Raw genomic sequence first — 23,237 nt, 5'->3', positions numbered from 1 at the left:
ACCCAAAAAAAGCAATTTTCACACCAACGTTGTAAGCGATCACTTTCTTGGTGAAACATGTATCGCGTGAGCGTCATTCAGACAGCTGCCGTAGAGCCAATTTTCGCAGCGCCAATCAGATTGCCTTTTAGACACGCAAACGAAGTTTTCAATAATCTAGAGGATTCGGATGCGCATATGCAGTACATGTTGAAAGAAAGTAAATTCCCCTCTTCTTTCTTGTATAAAACAAAATCTTTTAAACCTTTTCTTTTTAAATTATTTGTCATTTTACAGAAATATAAAAAAATAACAACTGGTCGTCTAAGCTAACCATTTAATATATTATTAAAATACCATGGATTTTTGTAATTCAATTTTTAATCCTTAAGTAATTAACTATGTTTTAATGTTATTCATATCATGGAGTGTGTCTTCTTCCTTCTAAATTTATTTATTATTAGTTACTAATACTATTAAATTTCAGGCAGTTTTCTCTGGCATATTTGTGAAGCTAATTCTAGCAGTAATATGACATACAATCACAACATTTAGTGCACATATCTGTTCCCATATGCTATTAGATAAATATAAAATAGTTGAATTTATTTTAAAATATCATTAAATAGATATTTTTCTTACTTTAGCTGCAAAATGTCTGCAGAAAAGGCATTTTTAAATCCCAGTTGGACGCATTCTAATCTGAATCCTCAGTGGAGAAAATAACTCCTATTATAGTTATGAAAGTAATGATTTGGGGAATTTATATATATATATGTATATATATAAAGAAAGAAATTTAGAACTAATTTTTCACAAAGATCAAAAACTGGAATTCATAAACAATAAATTTAAAAAAAATCCTATAAATGTACAAGAATTAACAAAGGTTAAAACTAAAATTCTTCAAATAAGTAAAACCCAAATTCAAAAAATTAAAAGAATAAAAATGACAGAAGAGGAATTCAATCAATTTCAGAGCCACGTCATTAGGAGGAGGAAACATTGAAACCAATTAAAATCTCTCTTCCATAATAAATCCCTGCTTTTCTGTATCCAGAATTAGCTGGTAAACCATTCCAATGCATTTTAATTATAATAGTTCAACCGAAAATTCTGGCTCCTCCCCAAAGTGAAAGAAAATGGAAAAAAAAAACAAAGTAAAAACATTAAAAATATCTTCCAATTTAAAAAGATTTTTCTAATCTAAAAAGAATCTCAAATATGAAAGGAAACTTTCATATTTGAGATTCTTTTGAAGAAAAATCTAAATTCTACGGTAAATTACTACATTTTAGTTTTAACATTTGTTAAATTCTTCTTTTGTACATTTATAGGATGTTCTGAAATTTATTGCTTATGAATTTCAATTTTTGGTCTTCGTGAGAAATTGGTTCTAAATTTCTTTCTTCACATATTTACTGATCAATTTCCAGTGGCACAATGCACAAAAGTTCTTGGAAGGATTATAAATTTTTCGTGTAAAAATTATTAGTATTTCTGTAAATAAACATATATATATATATAAGGTGTGCACAGAAAAAACGAGACTGGTCCAATAAATTATTGTACTTAGAGAATCAGTTATCTGTGACATTATCACCTTCAAAGTAGTTCCCTTCAGCTTTCACACACTTCTGCATTCCGTGCTGCCATTGCTGGTAACAGTTCTGGAAAGAGGTTTTTGGAAGGCCTTTCAGGAGATTTTCCGTTTTTGCCTGAACTTCTTCAGCTGAGATAAAATGGGTTCCCTTTAAGTAAGATTTAACTCTAGGAAATTTTAAAAAGTTGCACAGAGCCAAATCAGGTGAATAAGGAGACTGCCCCATCACAGTAATGTTTTTGCTAGTGAAAAGCTGCTTGACAGATAGGGCCTTGTGAGCAGGTGCATTGTCCTGGTACAACAGCTATCCATCAGTGGCCTTTTTTTTCCCCTAATTTTTTCACAGTCTTTTAGTACTTCAATGTAGTAGTGTTGATTAACAGTCTGACCACTGGAAACCCATTCAATCATGATGAACGTGCTGTGCGCCCATCATCTTCCACACTGTCCCTTACCCCTAAAAACCATGTATGCCATTCAAACACATGTGCATGAAACAAAGTTCCATTTCTATAAGCCTCCGTGACTGATTTCCTAAGTTTCACAATAAACTTGATGTTCATTCGCTGTTGGGTTTTCACATTAGGCATTTTCCCAGCAGAATGCAGCTGCATGTATTCACTCAGACACAAGTATTCCCCAATGGCTTGGTCGGTTAAGTTAAAACCAAGGTGTGGAAAGAGGAGGTGTGTGGCATGATGTCAGTCACCAAAACAGTTGTTGCCAACTCCACTCTGTTTTCAAGCTACACAGTCTCATTTTTTTTGTGTGTGTCTCACCTCATATATAAAGTCATATGTAATAGGCAAATTTTTGTGTTTTCAAGTGGTACCATAATTAATTTACCCACAGCACAGCCAATATGCACACAACGTAGATAGCCTGGAATTTCCTTGAAACACACCTGGAAAATTCAGAGAATTTTATTCTCCTGTGTGAATGGCAACCTTGTTAAATGTAAAAGAAATTATATAATGCGTTGTGGTGAATATTGCTGTTCTACTGTACAATTTCTCTAATACGGCTTATTGCGAAAGGTCGATCTAATTCTAAATGAAGCTAAATACTTCAACAATCTACAAAAATAATCATTTTATTTGCAAAGCAACCTGGATTGCATCGATGGTTATACATAGCATATACTACTGCCTACGTCGCAAACTGAAAAACTAACATTCTTTCTCAGAAGCGAAGCGCCCTTTGACGGCGATACATAAATCATTTGGGGGTTTTTTTCCACACGACTTCTAATTAATTACCTTTCAAAAAGGCCTGATATGCAGAAAAATAGTTTAAAGCACTTTATTTTCAATGCACCATAGCATCTTATTGCTTAATAATTAAATACAGAATAATGATATACGGATCAATCTTCAGACCTCTACTATAGTTTTATTTTTGATATGTTTTTCTATATTTAGCATATAAAGGGCAGTATTGATAGGGGACACAAAGGTTATTCTGTAGCAATTATAATATACATTATTTTGGTAGTAAATCTCTTTTTCTTTTGTCCATGCAATGAAACCTGTTGAATCTTTCTCTCAAATCAAGAAAGGTGTTTGAAGCAATATCACAAGATATGGGATAGACTCAACAGATTGAATATTATGAATACAGAAGAATCTCTATGAATTATTTGCATGTCCTATTAGGCAAGAGAATTTTATCTAGTCTTCGGCTTATAATATAAGACCTCGAAGAAGGATTTTTTTTTTTTTTTTTTATTTTAATGTAAAAGAGTATTTAAAAAAGATTCTATATCAATTACATATCATATGACATATTTTATGTAACTTTAACCACCTAAAAAGTCTATACAAATTAATCATTAGATTTGTCATGAATGAAATGCATTTTCATTTAAATGAGATTAAAAAGCTAAAAAATATTTTTAAATTCATTATATTGCTTTTAAATCAATTAATTTAATGATCAGTAACAGGCAGATTAAATTTAGAAGTTCAATATCCTTGAATGGCAATGTACTGCTTCTAAACAGAGCTTCTTTTTTATTAAATATGTTACATTTTGCAAAATGGGAACACATTCCTTTTAAAATGCTGAATTGTTAATCATAAATTAATTACTATCACACAAAATATGAAAGAACTAAAATAAAGATATTAAAAATTCAGGTTTTGAGGTGCACATTTCTGGGCAAAGGAATATGCTTGTTCCAAATTTGGTGCCATTAGTTTTTCATAATGCAAACAGCATACATACACAACACAGATTATTATAAAATAATCTTGAAATTTATTATAAAATTTAAAATTACCAACACAAAAATACTTGCACACTTTACTCAGTATCATTGGCAGTGAATGAAAGGTAACAGATGCAATGATAAATCAAAAGTGAATTGTAATACATATTGTGCTAATGAAATAACCCTGCAAGCCATTTTCGAGTGCTAAGATTGAGGTAAATTAGTTGTGTAAGTATATGCTTAAAATTCTTTGTATGATACTGTTCATCCTTGAAACATTTCATCAGTTTAGTAAACTAATTGCAGTAAAGCAGTTTTCCACAGTTCTCGATTAGTTTTAATTGTTTACTGTACTGTTTCTAAAATTAAATAACACAGTAATTAATGTATGATGTGAATCTAGTTATGCTAGCATTTCTCCTGAGAAGCACAGAAAAGTCAAGCCATGTCATTTGATGAAATAGCTAAATTGCTTGATAGTATATGATTGAAGCTAAATTGCTTGATAGTATATGATTGAAGCTAAATTGCTTGATAGATTTTTCAGATATTTCAGTCATTACCAAATTTTTCATTTTCGATGTCAAATGTTAATATGTAACATCTACAGAATTTTGTATTTTATAAAGCAATATTTATGTAGATGTTATAGACAGTTTATCATGTGAAGTGACAAATTAATGCTATGAATGAACTATACCAAAATTATGTTCTTCAAAAATCCTTAAAGGTCCTTAATTACAATCAGAATTTGCAAAAGGTTCTTAATTTTGATCATCTGACATTTATGCTCCTTTTCTACGACTCTATCCTAAACATGAATTAACATTTTTGATGAATTCTTTAGAATAAACATATTATCAATATATAAATTAGCAACTGGGAATTCAAACCACCATGTGACTCACGAGTAAGCAACCACAAACTGATGTAGATGATAAAAATACCAATCACCACTCCTTGAACTGAAGTTTTGACATGTCTGACTGGTTGTTCATCCAGCCTTTCAAACAAGAATACTGTCTGTCTCCAATGAAAGAAATAATTTCTTGGACTCTGATCTGCATAAGTGTGACATTCAGGGACATCAAAATGTGGACTTCATAAAGGTCATGCTTCCTTCTATTGTTAACAGTGAATCCAAAAATTCTTCAAGGTTATGAACAAAAGACACAAATAGGATTCTGGAAAATAAAGAGGATATTCTGAAAATATTGACTAGTATTAAAAGAATTTAAATCTGGAGGGCCACATATTTACACACATACCGGTAAACACATGAAAGGTGGATTAAAAGTGTTTAATCTCAAAAGTATTTTCATCTGTCAATGCTTTGTTGGCCAGTCGATGGCCTCCCACAGTGGATATCTTGACTAAGGTTATTGTATTTAGAGTTCAACTGCTCCATTTTAATGTTCCCTAAGGGTAATTTCTTTGGAGAAAAATCAGTCAGTTATATGAAAGGGAGGAAGAGGAAGCTGTTGAAGCAATTTTTCTCTCTAGCTGTTCTCCTTTGGATAGCAAGAGCAAGATTTATAGACCCATGCTTAATGGTTAAAAATCTAGAAAACGGCCTGTGATAAAATAAAAAATGTTATACATGTTTTATAAAAAGATTATAATAAATAATTATTATATATATCTTTGAGCGTAAATGTCTGTACATTACTACACGCTAAAAATAAGAAATTTCTTAATAATTATACAGTCATAAATGATTATTATAGTTGCTTAGTTAATTATACTATTAAAATAAATAATCATTCCATTTCTTTCTGATTTTGTGTTAAAATCTATATGCTTTATTACTCATACTTGAAATAAATATCACTGCCTGTAGTTTCAAACACATGTATCACAAAATATGTGTAGAAAACATAAATGTAATTAATAACAATAAGAATACATGTTATGAAAACTTTTACATTTCTTATAAATATTTCCTAATTTACATATATATCTGTGTATAAAATTTTGCCATTTGCTTGGACGATAGTAAATGGAAGTTTACAAAATGCTAACAACTATTTTTTCCAGCGGCATACAAAATTTCTGCATTTAGCGAAAAGTCAAAATATACATTAGATAATTTATCATGAAAAATTTTGAGAAATTTCACATTTTAAAAAACATCAGAATTAAAAGAAAGAATACTCTTCTTTGCTTTACAATATAACCAAGCATCATTTAAAAGTAGGGCTTAATACTTTAACTTCATATTACTTAAAATAAGCACAATACAAATTACAACTAATTTACATTTTACATGACTAGTAATACAGTTCCCAAATGCAAGAAAAAACAATTAAGGTTCCATTTGTTTTACTACTTATCTAGTGCTCAGTTTATCACTATGATATTTATCCAGGATGTCAACAAAAATTTCCTTCAATTTTTATTTCTTCCAAGTGCTACAATTAAATACATCTAACAAGTCAAATAATAAAGTTCTTACATTTCTATACAATAATTTTCATTTTTAAGAATCAAACAAAACTTGATTTCATTTATAAAGGTTAGGCTATATCAAAATTTGTTTTTATGAATTACCCATATAAGTCTAACAAAACTTGATTTCATTTATAAAGGTTAGGTATATCAAAATTTGTCTTTATGAATTAACCATACAAGTCATTACATATGGATTTCTCTATCATAAAATTGTCTAAATTTATTAAATACAGCTCTACAATGTCACAAAAAAAATTGTCTGTTTAAATCCAGAAACAGTGATGTAGTGCTTAGCATATATGATCTAAATGTTAATAAAATATAGATTTAGTGCATTTCTGTGTATGAAAAGGCAGCAGAATGATTCTATCAAGTTACAAAATATGTTCAGTTAAAGAATAATCAAATACTTTCTGTGGAATGCAGAAGCATGTCTTTTTGGATGGGGGGCATAAGACTATGATGACTTAGAATAAAAAAAAAATTCCAAGCAAAAATAATAAACAGCAGTAAATTTTTAAAAATATTAACACTTGTAATATTTAACACTTGTAATCAACAAAAATATTTATGCACCATAGTTAGCATATATCTGCAATGCAAAATTCTCACTCATGTTTCAAAGGACTTGGTTTAATAGAAAATACATAAGAACAGGTTTTTAAATTTTTATATCCATAAGCATATTTTAACAAAACATAGCATAAAACAAATTAATGCATTTGTGACATAACATTTAATGAAATGCTTATGTATTATGATGAGAAATGTAACAATAAAATCATCCTGACACTTGATTTTAAAATAAAATCACATGCACAAATTAACTTTCAATAAAAATGTCCACTTAAAAAATTAATTTTAAAACTAACATAAGTTAAATTATTAGTCATCTTCATATTGCATATTTTTTTCATCTTCCTTCTTCCTTTCTTCATGTTTTTCAAAGGCTTGTGGAAGATGCTGTCTCATTGAAACATAAGATACCGGCTTTTCAGAGCACAATGTTTCAGGAATTTCAATATTCAGTAACTCTGGTACCATATATGCTTTTAGCCAACCAACTAAAGGTGTTGTCCCTGGAGTATAATGTGTTCTTTTATGGTAGAATAAAAGGCCATCCAACTAAAAACAAAATGAAACTAAATATAAAATTTAACAACAAAATTTAAATTGATAAACATATTTTTATGAGTTAAAATTGTGTAATTTTAATACTAATGTACTATATTATATTCATCTATAAATCAATACAATACACAGTAATGCACAAATACAATTAACATTAAACATTACAACAGAAAAATAATTTCTTTCAAGCTAAAATTCATTTAACAGTAAACATTTTTTTACTACCACATCTTAAAAAAAGGAAAAAAAATGCATATTATAATCTTGATATTTTTACCAAATGATGAAAATGAATTTACATTTTTAATTTTCTCTAAACTGGGGAACACGCGCATAAAAATACACATGTATAATTTCCTCATACATTATGCCAAATCTAAACTTTTATTCAAGCATAATTTTTTTTTCTTTATGCCTGTGATATTCTTTCCAATAATGAAATTAGTCTTTGAAGCTCAAACACATTTACTACAAATTATATAATTATTTTAAATACATAAATTAATTTTATTTCCGTTTTGCCGGCGCAGGTGATCAAGTTGCCAATAATGGTACAACTGATGCCAAACAGAATATCCTTGATGGTAACTTTTTACGCCCCATTTTCAAAACAAGTCGCAGCCATTTCTTATCAGATTGATTGTTTCTTTCAATATTGGCATACAATTACATATAATTTTTACCAGATAGTTCAATTTTATGCCCTAAGGCCATTCACTGTACGGGTTAAGTCTATTAGGATGCAATCACACCACTCATCCGAAGAGGAAAATACAGAAAAGGCAAAGTCAAGGGTTAAATTCATCAATTCTAATGAGAATGCACTAACGAAGTAAAGCAAATGCGGTTTTACATGATTTCTGAGTAAGCCATTCGTACGAATTGAAATAATTCTTGCATTTACGTGAAATGAGATTACTTGGGGTCACGTGATATGGACCGGCGAATCAGGATGTTACATAGCCGTGAAAGCATAGTAAATTCTTAAATTAACGTCTTTTTACAAATTTATTGTCTTTATTTACTGTTTTTTTACAAAATTTTATATGATACAAAAATGTTTAAGTTTTCAAAATAAAAAAAAATCTTAGAACTAACATTTGTTAACATTTTTTATGAGTATACTGTATGTTGTCGCCAATAAAGTCTGCTTGGCGAAATGGAAAAGTACCTTTATTTCAAATATAAATTTGAAATTCCAGATTTGATTTAAAAAAAGTTTTAAATTCAATCTTATTATACAATTTTTATTAGCAAATTGCATAACTGATATAAAAATCTTCTATAAATTTTGATTCATTACTTAATTATATATTAATAATTTTTTAAAATTTGAAATTCCAGATTTGATTTAAAAAAAGTTTTAAATTCAATCTTATTATACAATTTTTATTAGCAAATTGCATAACTGATATAAAAATCTTCTATAAATTTTGATTCATTACTTAATTATATATTAATAATTTTTTAATCTCTTGTTACATGGAAAAAAATTCATGAGATCCTACACTAAAGATTTAAAAAATTTATATATCTGACTGAAAAATAAACCTAGCGCTGAGGTATATTATATTACAAATGTTTTATCAGATTGCAATTATTATCAAACAAGAAATTAAGAGGAATTTAATGTATTGAATTCACCTTGTCCTAATTTGTTACCTTAATAGCAAAATAATTAATTTCATGAATTTTAACATGAGAAAGTGTATGCACAATTTTTATATTTATTGTACTACTATTATTATTTAAATAGCTTTGCACAGAAAGTTAGTTAAAAATTATTCTCTTTTAGAAGTCAATATAACAAATGACAAATAGCGAAGATATAAATTGAAACAAGGAATGAAAGTTACATACCTTACATGAAAATGGTAAAGGAGACCATAGGAAATTCTTAATAGAATCAGTATCACATTTGACAAATGGCAGAGGTATAAATTTATACTAAGAAGAAATACAAAAAATAAAAATATTTATTATTTACACAAATACAACTGTAAAATAAAAATTGTTACTATGCAATAAGTTATAAAAATGATTTTAAAAACTGTTTTGATGAACAGAATAATAAAAATGAAATTTAGCTACATAGTTTTTATAACAAAGTATAAAATTTAAGTTATCTCTAAATTAATTATTAGTTTGAAAAGACTTGAATTAAGGATTAAAAAAATGACACCTTTTTTGAAAGAGAAACAAATGGTAAAGAAACCAATATGAGAGAAAAGATAATCAAGCAGCCATTTATAAGTATACTGTTAAAAGCAAGAAAATGGTCCAAAAATTAGAAATGCATAATTTAGTAAAAAATTATTTCAGTTACTGTATATTAGTCATGTCTGGGGATAAAATTCAGCCACAGCCTACTGTTGCTGTGCTCTTCTCAGTTTTTTAGTAAAACTGTGATTCGAATCACAGAAAACATGATATACAGTATTTTTATTTATTATTTCATTATTTGACATTAATTTTTAGTACTTTACACTTTATTCAATTTTAACTATTTATTATTTTTTACTTTATTAATTTATTTTTATTTACCTTTCTGTTAGCCTTCCACGGGCTCTGGATCTTTTAGGTATTAAGCCCTGCTTCATATTGCAGTATTCTACTGCCCAAGTGCTTTTAGTTTACATAAAATGCAGCAACAAAAACATTAAATGAATAAAGAAGAAGAAGCTCTTTGAAACTGTTCACAGAATTAAATATTTTAGTTTTAGAAATTAGGAAAGGTTCTTTGAAGGCATGACATTTTATATTGCTTACAAAAAATTAGCAAACAATATTCTGTTTCAGTTATTAATAATAAAGATGAATTAATTCCCAAAAAACATTAACCTATTTTGTAAGCACAGCAATTAAAAACAAATATTTTCTTAACTTTGTTTTTATTAATTTTGCAGTCTGAAAATCGGAAGAGAAAATTATGTGGTATATCAAGTTTATGAAGAGATGGAAAATAAAAAAAAGTTATGGAATTAAAATGAAATATTAACACTACCTATTTACTTATTTTATTCTGTAACTAATTTTTTGAAACTGTTGCTTGTAAATTTTTCTGTTTCCTATAAAACTTCATCGGTTTTCTTTTTAAACATCAGATTGTTTTATTATGGTTTCAGCAACAATCATACTAATGTATTATAACAACAGCAATTTAAATTCTTTGGCATGATCGTTAGTACCCTCATATGTTAAGAATATTCCAAAGCAATGCAAGATTCTCTCATGTATAAATGAGATTACTGTTTAAACACACACACACCAGAATGAATGAAAAGGTTTTCCATTTAAGGAAAAACCAAATTCATCATACAAAGACCTTTGAAAGAAATGAGTGTCTAAGTCTCCAGGGATGTCAGCCTGACATTTCACCCTGTTCTCTCAGATTTAAAAATGGGAAAAAGACATGACTAGTGTACATCTTCATCTCCTTCAGACTAGAAATATTATAACCATTATAGCTATCCTACTCTGGAAGGGTTAAAAGAATCTCAGAATATAATGATAGGATTTCTCATTTATTCCTATCATTATATTCTGATTTTCATGTTTAGTTTGTATTCATTCATCCCACATGACTAAACAACCAACAATATAGAACCTGGCATTATGACTCTTTTAGCTAAGCTTCAAAGCATAGTTAGATACTTCCAAGCAATAAAGAAGTTTTCAAAACATTCAAGCCATATTACGAAAGTTAGTATAAATGATAAACTTTGAGCAGTGTTGCTTCAATAGATAGCAGATGTTGTAACACACAACTCTCAGTTCAAACATGACAATAAAACAAGCCTGGTACAGTTAAATACATTTCATACTTTAATGACAACAGATGTGCAAACACGACCACAAGCTTTAACACTAAAAAGATGACTGCTCTCATTTTAACATTTTCAAATTCAGTTACGAGTCCTACATCTTATTCATGGGTTTCAGCTGCTGAAGTTTTATGAATTTTCTTTAACTTTACATGACATGCATACACATATTTACAAAACTATATTCAGTTATGAAAAAGGGAGGGATGCTTAAGAGAGTCCCATAAAAATGTTATTGTGTAAATAAGTATTTCTACATCTCTTCTCCCCTGTTTCCAGCAAGTGATTTTTCATTTGCAGACACTGAATGACCTTAAAAACAGCTACATTTCTGATGCCATATTATGAGCAATCATGGAAACATGGCAGCCACAGAGTTTCTGTGACAAGTAAGCATGAACTAGACCATGTATGCCCATGGGCCGCATGTGGCCCATTTGAAGACTTTTTGTGGCCCAATTGAAGTTTCTAAATGTCTATATTATTTTAGACATTTGGACTACAGGGGTTGAATCGAAAAAGTTTTGTTTTGACTCACCCCCCCTTTCCCCATGCAATTTTTTCTGATTTTTTTTTTCCCAGTGTAATAATTACACTGCTGTTCTTCTTTGCTTAATTGTCTTTTTGCATTTGAAATAAAAATTTTGAAAACCTAAATCTCAATCAATTTTATGCAGACATTCTGTAATACAAGTATAAAATGTGAAGATGTTATGTTATTATACTACGTAACATCAGATGGCAGCACAAATCCACTGAAGATAAGAACCTTGTAGGTTAGGAGATATTCTTCCGCCAACAAGTACAATCTGGTCAACTTTCAATTTTGTCGTGATTGTGATCCAGGTAAAAGGTAAACTTACTGTTTTTTTTTATCACATCAATAATTATCGTATTTCTTTCTATTATCAGATACTTATTCGTCATGGCTGAAAGAAAAATTGAAAAGAAAACTTGAAGATGAAAATAGACAGTTTCAAAGTGAATGGGAAAATTTGTACTTTTTTAATTCATGTAAAAGACAATGTTGTATGTTTCATTTGTCGTCATTCAATTTCAACTTTAAAATCAAACAACCTAAAAAGACACTATGAACAAAAACATGGAGAAATTGATAAACTTACTGTTGGCAAATGGAAAGCTAAGTTAAAATCTTTGAAGAACAATTTCACATCTCAACAATACATATTTCATAAGCAAACTGCCCAATCAAATGGTATTGTCAGTGTTAGCTTTCGAGTATCCCACATTATTGCTAAAAATATGAAGCCTTTTACAGATAGTAACTATATGAAAGACCGTCTAATTGCTGCAGTTGAAGAAATCTGTCCAGAAAAACTAAATCTCTTTACTCAAATTAGTCTATCATGTCAAACTGTAGAAAGAAAAATAGAAAATATTTCAAGTGAGATTTGTGCATTGCTAAATACAATTACAAGTTTCGTATATTTCTCACTGGCTTTGGATGAAAAGTCAGATATAAATGATGCTCCTCAACTTGCTATTTTTATTAGAGGTGTTGATAGTCAAATGAATATTACTGATGAACTACTCGAACTTGTGAGTTTGAAAGATACTACCACTGGAAGAGATATTAAGGATACTGTCATAAATTGCACGCAAAGTCATCAGATAGATTTGAAAAATCTTGTTGTAGGCATTGCAACAGATGGAGCCCTTTCAATGGTTGGAAAAAGTGTTGGTGCTGTTACATTAATTTTCAATCACATAAAAGCTTTGGAAAACAGTTCAAATGATTTTGAAATGTTCATTTGTCATTGTTTTTTTTCACCTTGAGAATCTACGTGCACACATATTAAATATGTCTCATGTGATGGAAATTGCTGTTAAGGTAATTAATTAAATTACAAACAATCCATTGAAGTATCGTCAATTTCAAGAATATCTTAGGGAACTGGAATCTGAATACAACGATCTCATTTATTACAACAAAATGCGGTGGTTAAATCGTAGAAACTGCTTATTGCATTTTTGGAAATTAAGGGAAGAAATTGAAACCTTCATGAACAATAATGGTCACAATATAAATGAACTTTCGGATGATCAAGGCTTCTAGAATTTATGTTTTCTAACAGATATAACAAAGAAATTGAATGAGCTAATGCAGAATTTACAAGGTGAAAATAAGTTGATTACCAATTGTTATCAAGATATAAAAGCCTTTGTAGCAAAGCTTCAGGTTTATGAAATTCAATTAAGTTCAAACAATTTGATTCATTTCCCATTGTTAAATGACTATAAAAGTAACTATAAGAACTTCTTCAAATATTCTATGGAAATCGGAAAATTACTTAAAGAATTCAACATACAAAAGTTTGAGGAAATGTTTACAATATTTTTAGCTCCATTTCATGTAGAGGTGGAATCAGCGCTTCCAAATTTACAAATGGAGCTAATAGAATTACAATCAAGCATCAACCTAAAAGGCCTGTGTGAAGGGAATAAGATTGAATATTATCAAAAGTATATCTTTAAGATAAATTTCCAAATTTAAAATGATTGGCTATGTGCATTATATCAGCATTTGAAACTACTTATCACTGCAACTCATTTATTTCCAAATTAAACCTGGTGAAAAACAAAGTACTGCAGCAGGTAGCTCGATGAAAACATGACCAATCAACTATGATGGGCACTAAATAAATTATCTGTTGATATTTAAAAAAATCTCAAGTAAAATACAAAAACAAGTGTCACATAAATTGTAAGGTAACAAAATACTTTGAATGTTGTACGATAATAAAACATTTGGAATAATTTGTTGTTTTATTTTGATATGTGCAGCCCACCACAGTTTAGTAAATTTTTACTTGGCCCACCAACCGATTTGGGTTGAGCACCCCTAAACTAAACTATAGCCCTAGCACCAACTTGATGTTTAAAAAATAAGGGCAGTAATAACAGAGAAGTACCATATTATTTAATGAATAAACAAATCATATTACGTCAATACAATTTGAAGACATCGGCCAATAAAACAAAATATGCTAATGGTTTCTTACTACAAATTAATGCTGATCACGTTTGAAGAAGTTATCATGACTACAAAGGGCACTTTCATAATGGTGCCATACTTTTATGCAAGTTGACTGCTGATCGAAAGCCAGAAATTTTCATAATAGTGCCATAGTATAAAAGAGCATGAACAAACTGAAGATCACTTTCTTGCTTAAAACTGATCATCAGCAAACTTATGCAAGTCCAATTTTCATTTAAGTTACTAATTAATTAATTAAGGAAAGGAAGAAATAAATCTTTGGTATCATGAAAAATGGGGATATTGCTAAGAGTGCCTACACCATCATGAAAATTGCTGAATTGTTATAAAGCTGCTCCTACTTTATGAGAAACCGTGGCTTAATTTCTAACATTAGAAGTGCCGGAGCCCTACGGGAGACTGTCAGGAAGGAAGGAAAAATTAACTAAATAAAATAATTAAAAATTTTTTAAAAGAAAATCTGAAAGCTTTCAGATTTTATATTATGCCCAAAAGGTAGTTTTTTTAATGTTTTGTGTGTTACATTTATTTATTAAATTTCATGTCTTCGCACTTAAAATACATAAAATTCAATTCAACAACAATATCACAAAATAATCCAAAACCAGCATATATTTAGCATTTCCGATACACAGTCTTGCACACTAGAGATAAAAATGTTTTCTCCCCCCATACAGTATTACCATTGCTTGCTTTGAAATCATTGAGTTTGTTAATCAAACATTAGTTAAAAGTTTTACAAAAATTGAAATAGATAATAAAACAAATTCAAAATTCCGACTTCCGAGTGCCAACGCTCGGTTGGAAGACTACATTATTCAAAATTTGTTGGCTCTAGGTACCATTGTTTTTAACAATGCAAGAAATATTTATGCATATTCTTCATTATTTAATTTCATTAAATATAATACATGGTGATAATATCTGGTGACAACAGCTTGACAAGTGAACAGACGCAAAATGCTATTTTGAAACTAATAGCTCTTCTGGGCTAATGCCCTTTAGGCTTGTAGGATTCTTCACTGTGTATTTCTAAGTTACAGTTGAAAGTGAAGGATCTTAAGAACTAGTAAGCGAATAATTGCTTGAGTTTGTGAGATAGAAAATAACAAGTGAGAAGGGTGAATTAACCCTTTATTATTCCAACTAAAGTTTAAACTCTGTCTTGGCTTGACGTCAAGGCAACACTTGGGCTTGAACTTAAGAGACTAAGAATTAAACTAAAGAGATATAGCCGAAGCTATCAAAATTCTAACAGAGTTGGCCACTTAATGCTAATTGACTGCGAAGCTATCAAAGGCTTAAAGTATGGCCGAGCGTAATAATAGCTTACGAGAGAGTGGCCTAAAAAGGTGGATGCGTGCTGTCAGAATATCTGGTATTTCTCTCACTAAGACAGTAGAACTTCGCGGTTAAATACCACTCTTCCTCATTAGCATTCAGAAGTGATTCTAAAACTACGTTCTGGCCGGAAGTGGTAAGTTGAAATTAAGAATCAATAGGAAAGGAAGTTTAACTCAAAATTTAACTGTTAATAAAATTAACATAATCCTTACAGGCTATAAATAATTAAATTAAAATTAAAAGAAATGCAAAGAGATAAATAGAAACTTATAGCTGGAATTCCTCAGAAACTAAAAAGTAGCTCAGCCAATCTCTGTCTAAATTATATGTATAATGTACTATTTCAAAGGATGATAGATACAAACAGGGCTGGATTTAGACTTGATAAGGTTCTAAGCTATTTGAGATATGGCGCTGTTTATAAGTCCAGATATTATATGTCAGTGCTAAATATGATTTTCCGATACCTAGAGGGTTTTTGGGGGGGCCTCCAAGAAAGCAGGGACCCTAAGCTATAGCTTGTGTGGCTTATACGTAAATACTGCACTGGATACAAAAACCACTCTTGTTTGGTAGTACACTAATGGTAAAAGATAAAATGATTAAATTATTGCAAAGGAGAATAGTGAAGATTCTAGAAACAGTATGAGGATATGGAAGGAAATTTTGATGGAAAAGTGTAGCTTTGAAAATAAAGGAAGAACAGACAAAGACTTTCTGATCGTGATGCCTTACCAATTTAATTTTATCTGTCAAATAGAAATTTCCCCTGAATACGATCCGATAACAACGTGAGAATAAATGTAAGGCTCCTCTATACTAATGATGTAATGATCCCCAAATTGGATTCCATCATTCATAAAGTCTGTAGGAGCTCTGCAGTAGGAAGCCATGGCACGTGTACAACCAGGGTGGTAATTTTTAATTCTTTCAGAAAAAAAAATTATCTGGTCTCACAAATTCATTTCACTTCCTGGAATAAGCCTTTGACATGTGAGTGGGGCTTTTGTTTCTTTAGAAAAAATTAGATTTCTAAAAAAAAGAAAGAAAAATTTAGAAGTCTCAATCCCTGTCCAAGATTTGTGTCTGAGGAAAAGACAGGCCTGCATTCGGAAATTAAAATAAATTTTTAAAGCATATTTATTATTAAAATGAGGTTTGTTTTCTGAAATTGCGGTTCATTTACATAAAAGAAACGCCAGAGCCCTTTTATTTAGGGCTTCGTAGCACTCTGGCTAAAATTATGATTTGTCTCAAAAACTGAGAACTTCCAGAGCCGGGCTCTGGTGCAATTTAAGCTCTGTGAAAAAACATAGATTCACATGAGGGTGTCAAAGTTTTCATCAATGAGAAAAAAATTTTTAGATTGTGTTTCTTGAAAAAGGACACATATATTTCAATAAATTAAACTCATAATGTACTATTTCAAAGGATGATAGATAGAAACAGGGCCAGATTTAGACTTGATACGGACATAAGCTATTTGAAATACGAGGTCCCTTTAAGTCCAGATATTATATGACAGTGCCAAATATGATTTTTCGACAGCAGTTTGTCATTTTGGGACAAACTGCTATACATGTAAAGGGGAAAAAGATTAATAGTTTTTCAGCTTATTTTTTGGGGGAAGGAATGAACATAGAGTGTAAATTTAATAAAAAATTTTAAATCTTCAATATTCTATCAAATATTTAGTTTTTCATACATTCTACCTAATAGTACCCTGTCTGGTTTTCTTTCAGCCATCAATGACATGTTTATCAATGTATAAAAAAGGATGTTTACTGTTAATAATGAAATGCTTGTTTCTCTCCCCTCATGTCATACTTTTCTTTCTCTCTCTCTTTTTAATGTGTTTCCCAAATTTTTTAGCATAGTGAATTATAAGCTTTCTAGAAATCCTCTAGAGAAAGACGCTCTCTCTGAAAGGCAAAGATGGAATCCAGAAAAAAAGATAATGTTATAACAGATTAATAATAAATAAATGTGAATAAGTATCAATAATAAATTAAATCAATTAATTATTATAAATTGATCAATTAGTTATTAAAAATTTCATAATTTAAATAAATATACATAACTGAAAAACAAAATAAATGTCCAAAAATCTTTTCACGCCTCAACAAAAACTATTTCATGACACAACCAATGTTTTGGGAACTATTATAGTTTATTCAGTTTTTGAAATCTGGGTTTTCAGAAAGCAGTGTCGGCTATTTCTATAAAGGAATACAGATGTGCACTTTTATGAAAAAATGCTGGACTGGCATAAGGGTATTGGTAATCAGTGTCAAGCAAGAAACTGACTTCAGTTTGTGCACATTCTGTTATGCAGTGGCACCATTATAAGGATTCCTGCCTTTCCGAACAATGTGCAACTTGCATAAGGGTGAAGCACCATTATAAAGTACTTCCTGGTTAAAATGCATATATATATCTAAAAAAGTAACTCTGCATACACATTCATCAATACTGAAGATGTAACACTACCAAAAGCATAAGAAATGTGATGACACTGATTCACTGCAGAGGTCATTCAGCAGCACTACAATAGCCAATGATCTTACTCTAAAAGTATCTGCCGAAAAGCATCACTTGGCTCCGAGTGATTTACTGGGGAATGAAAAATAAAATTCTGATTTTGCCATCAGAGAAAATCATTCCACATAAACTAAACTTTACATAAAGATATATAGATGTCATACAACAATATATGAATACTGATTCATCAGTATATCAGTACTAATATATATACTGAGAATTCAATACTTTCTTTTCTGCTTACTAAGTCAGCAGAAAAATAAAATATTGAACCCAATGATTATCTTTCATCTGGATCAAACAAACAATCTGTGCAACTCACCCCCCCCCCACAAAAAAAAAAAAAAAAAAAAAAAAACACTTGGTAGAAAATAAGGTACTACAAAACAATCTGCAGAAACCACTACTGTGATAAAAGAAACAGTAGGCAATGAAACTGGATGCAAGTCCAGACTGAGAGCACATGTTTAGTTTTATTAAGTATATTTATAAACTTTCATTTATAGGTATTTTGTCATACAGAAAAAAATTAATAAATAAAATCTGAACCTTTTTCCCTATTTCCTAAATTATTTTCTTAGTAATCCTTTGTTAAAGTCCATTGTGTTTTACAATAATTAGTTCAAAGAAACACTGATGAATTATAGCAACATAAGCGTATGCATAGCATATGTTATACTCAAACACCATCAATCTGTTTGAATCACATTGTGTAATACTTTATTTCAAATACATTTTCGATTTTTTACAATCCTTAATAGTTTGCAACCATTTTTTCACATAACGTTACAGTTAGCATTTTTACAATTTTTTACACATTTTTACAATACTTCAGAGTTAACATTTTTGCAACAAAACACACATTTTACATTACTTAAAAGTTTAAATAGGTTTTTAAATAGATCTAACAGTTAGCAGCTTAACACTCAACTTAACCTTATATTAGCGCCCTCTATTTATAAAGTTAGCAAAACACACTACTTAACATCACTTAGTTTGGCAAATGCTGTTCCACTCTCCAAATACAAATATAGTTGGTATGTTAAATTAAAACTTACTATTTACTTGCCTTTTTAGTATTATTTATGTATTTTTTATAGATAATATCTAGTTTCTTTTTGATTTATATGCATAATTCATGTCGGGGAAGTTTTCTGTAGGCAAGAGTTTCTAAATTAATTTGGTTTTCTACTCTTAATTGACCTTTTTTTAATTTTAATTCCAGTCATTTACTTGCTAATTTCTCAAAAATCCACTTGTTTAAATTTCTTTTTGGTGATTCACGGCATTTGGTTTTACTTTTGGTTTTGACTTTTGCCTTTGCCTACGTGGATGACAGGACACAAATTGAATAATTGAAGAGTTAGGTTTAGAGGCAACTTCCCCTTGATAAGTCTGTCTCCTGCCTGCTCAACAATTATTCACTTATGTATTTTTATAATTTTTTAGGATTAAAAAATTTTTGGAATTATATATTTATTCATGGATTTTGATGCTTGCACTTGACATGCATACTATGCTCTCAGAATTTAAATGATATTGTAGATGAGTTTGCAGTAATAATTAATCATTTATTTGTTTGCATTAAATTTCATTATTTAAAATTTAATTAACTTTAAATTTGCTTTTTACGAATATAGAATGTTTGTTAAATTCAAATTTCATTCCTTGCAGCAATGGAACAAGAGATTTGAAATTTGATTTAACTTTACTATTTATCCTTTTGAAACATATATACATACTTTTTTCCTCTCAATTTTCATCAAGCAATGATGGAACTGGTTGGAGTGGGGGGAAAGCATAATGGGAAATCAATACTGGGGTGGGGGAATCCTAAAAAAATTCAAATTCATTAACAATCCTTTTAGTCTGTTTTCAAGATGCAGCCAAGAAAATTTTCAATGAAGCTGCATTTCTGAATTATATCCAAATAAACTACAAAACAGAAGTAAATATTTTTCCATGTTCTAAATTTTGAACATCAAATTTGTATGTCAAATCCAAAATAGAAATTTTAAAATAAAAAAAGTACTTGAAAATTTTAATAATAATTTAACTAAATGCTTCATCAAGACGTAACCTGCTCTGACATGACTCACAAGGCAGTTAACATTTATTTTCTACAATAATAATACAGAAAAATGTAATAAACGTAAGTAATTTCAGTTCAACAGAAAAAAAAATAATAATAAAAGTGGCAGTTACTTGGAAGATCAAAGGAGCAAAAAAGCTTTCTTAATGGCCATTGATAGCATCATGTAATCAATGTACAAACTCATTGAAAGAACTCTAGTTTATTGTTATTTTCAAAAATAAAAAAATTATCAATGCATTTATAACAAAATGTGCAAAGCTGAAGTTTATGGGTCTAACTGCTATAATTACCAATTTTACACTGCATACTACTCTGTGGGTCATTACTGGGGCAGGTTTATGATGATGAATGCATTTAATTAAATTATAATTCAAAATTTTTGAATATTTATTATTTTAATTTTATTTCAAGATTTCTGTTTTGAATTTGAGTTGAAAACTTTAAAGTTTGGTGCTCAAAATTTTAAAAATATTGTTTAACCTTGTTTTACAACAGATCCAGATATAATTCAGAAAAGTGGCTCTAGTGATAATCTTTTGCCTGTTCCTTGAAAAAGACCAAAAAAGTATTAACTCATTTGAATTGTGCTTACAATTTAATTTTCTTTTGTTTTTCAAGATTAATTACCTATTTTGTTTTTAATTTTCTCTCTTCATGTTCATTAATCTTTTATCATTGGCTTATGAAAATTTTTTGAAAAATCTTGCTTTATTCACATTGATTTTGCAACATTTTGTACAACTAAAAGTTTATAGTAAAATATTCTCTAATTTTGTTCTTTATATATCCACATTATGTGTGTGTCTGTGTGCACACAGGTATGTTAAGTAAATGTTTGTGTAAGTTTATATATGCATCCAACTTTATAATCATTAAGTTGGATTAAATATAGACATTTTAAATTCTGTTCTATGTTACCTAAAAAGTTTTGGGTCATTTGGAAAGTTCTTTGAAATTTTGATGATAAATAAAAATGAAGCAATATATAAATGAGAGAAAATTTCATTGAATTGCATAAGCATCTTTTTTTCTCTGACTTTTCGCTGTCCCTCTGGCAGCTGAAAAACTTCTTTTTTAAAAAGTTATTAAGTTTATTCATGAAGTTAATAAAATATGGAGATACCATGCATAGCATATGCTACTTATATAAGCATATAATATGAAAATAAATATATACACACATATAATTATATATATAGATAGATAGATAGATAAAGTTAAAACTTAACAGGCAAAGAAAAAACAAGTAAGAAAATAAACAATACATTATTAATTGAACAAATGAATGGTACTGCAAATATAAATGCAGTTAACTGAAATTTTTAAAAATTATTTTTTTTTAAATTTAAAAACTAAAAATGGAGTCAAAATAACATTAGCCATATAATACAAATTAAAATATAGTGGTTTAAATGACTATAAAAATGGATGTATTATTATCTTCGGATTCTTATGCTTTCAAGAGGAGGTAAAGTCTTTCTATGAAAATACACTTTATCGGAGACAGATTTGTTATGTTTCTGTAAGCTCAAAATTATCCAAGGCACTGAATTAATAATATAAGTATTTTTTTCAGTACCCCTGAAAATTATTAAACTCCTTCCCTAGAAAACAAACCTAATCTACATAAAAAGAAAAAAATAACAATAGTATCAGCCCTATACATGCACTATACAGGTGAAAATTCCAAATAAACAATAAAAAATACAAAGTTTTTTTATCATTTATACTGCTATATTATAGTTTATATGATATTGTTACGAAATGCCCAAATGCAGTAAGATATCTTCCCCGTAAAACAGGTTTAGTATTGCAAAAAAAAAAAAAAAAAAAAAAAAAAAAAAAGGCAAGGGAAGGGAAGGTAAGGTAGGGTTGCAGATTTGGTACGAAATCGTCTATTTGACAACAAAATAGGGAATATGCCATAGACAGATGGAGAACATTCTGGAATGAATTCTTACTGGTTTGGCCCAGAATGTTCTCGAAGGCAGGCCAAAAGCCATATGCGGAGTAGCAGTGTATTGCAAGTTAGTGCATCAAGAGTGCGCATCGTTGAGGCTACAGAGTGTCTCATCAGTGTATCGTCAAGTGTATCATGACAAGTATCTTGAGCGTGTTGAGCTCCGAAAGCGATCGACCGACTCAGAAGCTGTATTTAACATTTTGCCACGAAGCTGTCTTCACAGTTGCAGCCTGAAGGCTGTGCTGCCGATTGTTTCAGCGTGCTTGTCATAGGTTTTCATTAACTGTAAACGTATTTTAGAAACTCTCCTGAGTAATACTGGCAAATAAATTGTGTTTTGATACCTCAAGTGTTGTCGTCAATTGCGCCAAATCCACGAACCTGTAGAATGCAACAATATGGTAAATATTATTTTGACTTTATTTTTAATTTTAAATTTAAAAAAAATTTAGTTAATTCAATTTATATTCACAATACCAATAATTTACTTGATTAATTAAAATAAATTTAGTTAATTCAATTTATATTCAGAATACCAATAATTTACTTGATTAATAATACACTGTTTATTTTTTCGTTTGTTTTTCTTTTGCCTGTTTAGTGTTAATTTTATAAGTAACAAATTATATTAGCAGCAGAAAATGTTTTTTAAGTCTTTATTACATATATTTTTTCCAATCTAATTATACATATATCTATATGTAAATTAAAATTATAATTTAAACCAAGGATTCTCAACCAGTGGTATGCAAGAGAAAAATAGATGGTATGTAAAGAACTTAAATTCAAAAATTAAAACCCCAACATCCTGATTGAGTTTTTTTTTTTCTAACACTTGTAAATTTATGCAATCTGAGCTTTATTCAAGAGTGGTGGTGGTACTAAAGATTTCAATTTTTGTTTAGATGGTACGCGTTAGTCAAAAGGTTGAAAACCGCTGATTTAAACTAACAATAACCCTTTCTTTCTCCCTCTCTGTTCTAAAAGTCACAATAACTTCTCTGAATTGCATCATTTCTAGATCATTCCATTTTGCATGACTTACGCAATGCTGATTATGTAACTCTTGGAAAAT

General features: G+C 29.4%; 1 protein-coding gene across 1 annotated transcript in view; it reads right to left on the bottom strand.

Annotated features, from left to right (window-relative positions):
* Positions 1-3,818: 3,818 nt before the first annotated feature.
* Snup (snurportin-1) overlaps positions 3,819-23,237 on the bottom strand; it is a 56,928-nt gene continuing 37,509 nt past the window's right edge. Inside the window, exons 8-9 of the mRNA XM_035363572.2 lie at positions 9,237-9,323; positions 3,819-7,370 (exon numbers count right to left, since the gene is read on the bottom strand). Coding sequence (XP_035219463.1) covers positions 7,131-7,370; positions 9,237-9,323 — 327 coding nt within the window. The 3' untranslated portion in view covers positions 3,819-7,130. The remainder of the gene's footprint in view (positions 7,371-9,236; positions 9,324-23,237) is intronic.

This window comes from Stegodyphus dumicola, chromosome 4 (genome assembly GCF_044657685.1).
Source record: "Stegodyphus dumicola isolate Sdum_Otavi_A_Nest chromosome 4, ASM4465768v1".
Classification (NCBI taxonomy): Eukaryota; Metazoa; Arthropoda; class Arachnida; order Araneae; family Eresidae; genus Stegodyphus; species Stegodyphus dumicola.
The sequence above is the reverse complement of the archived record's forward strand: the minus strand, read 5'-3'. Positions and strand labels throughout refer to the sequence as shown.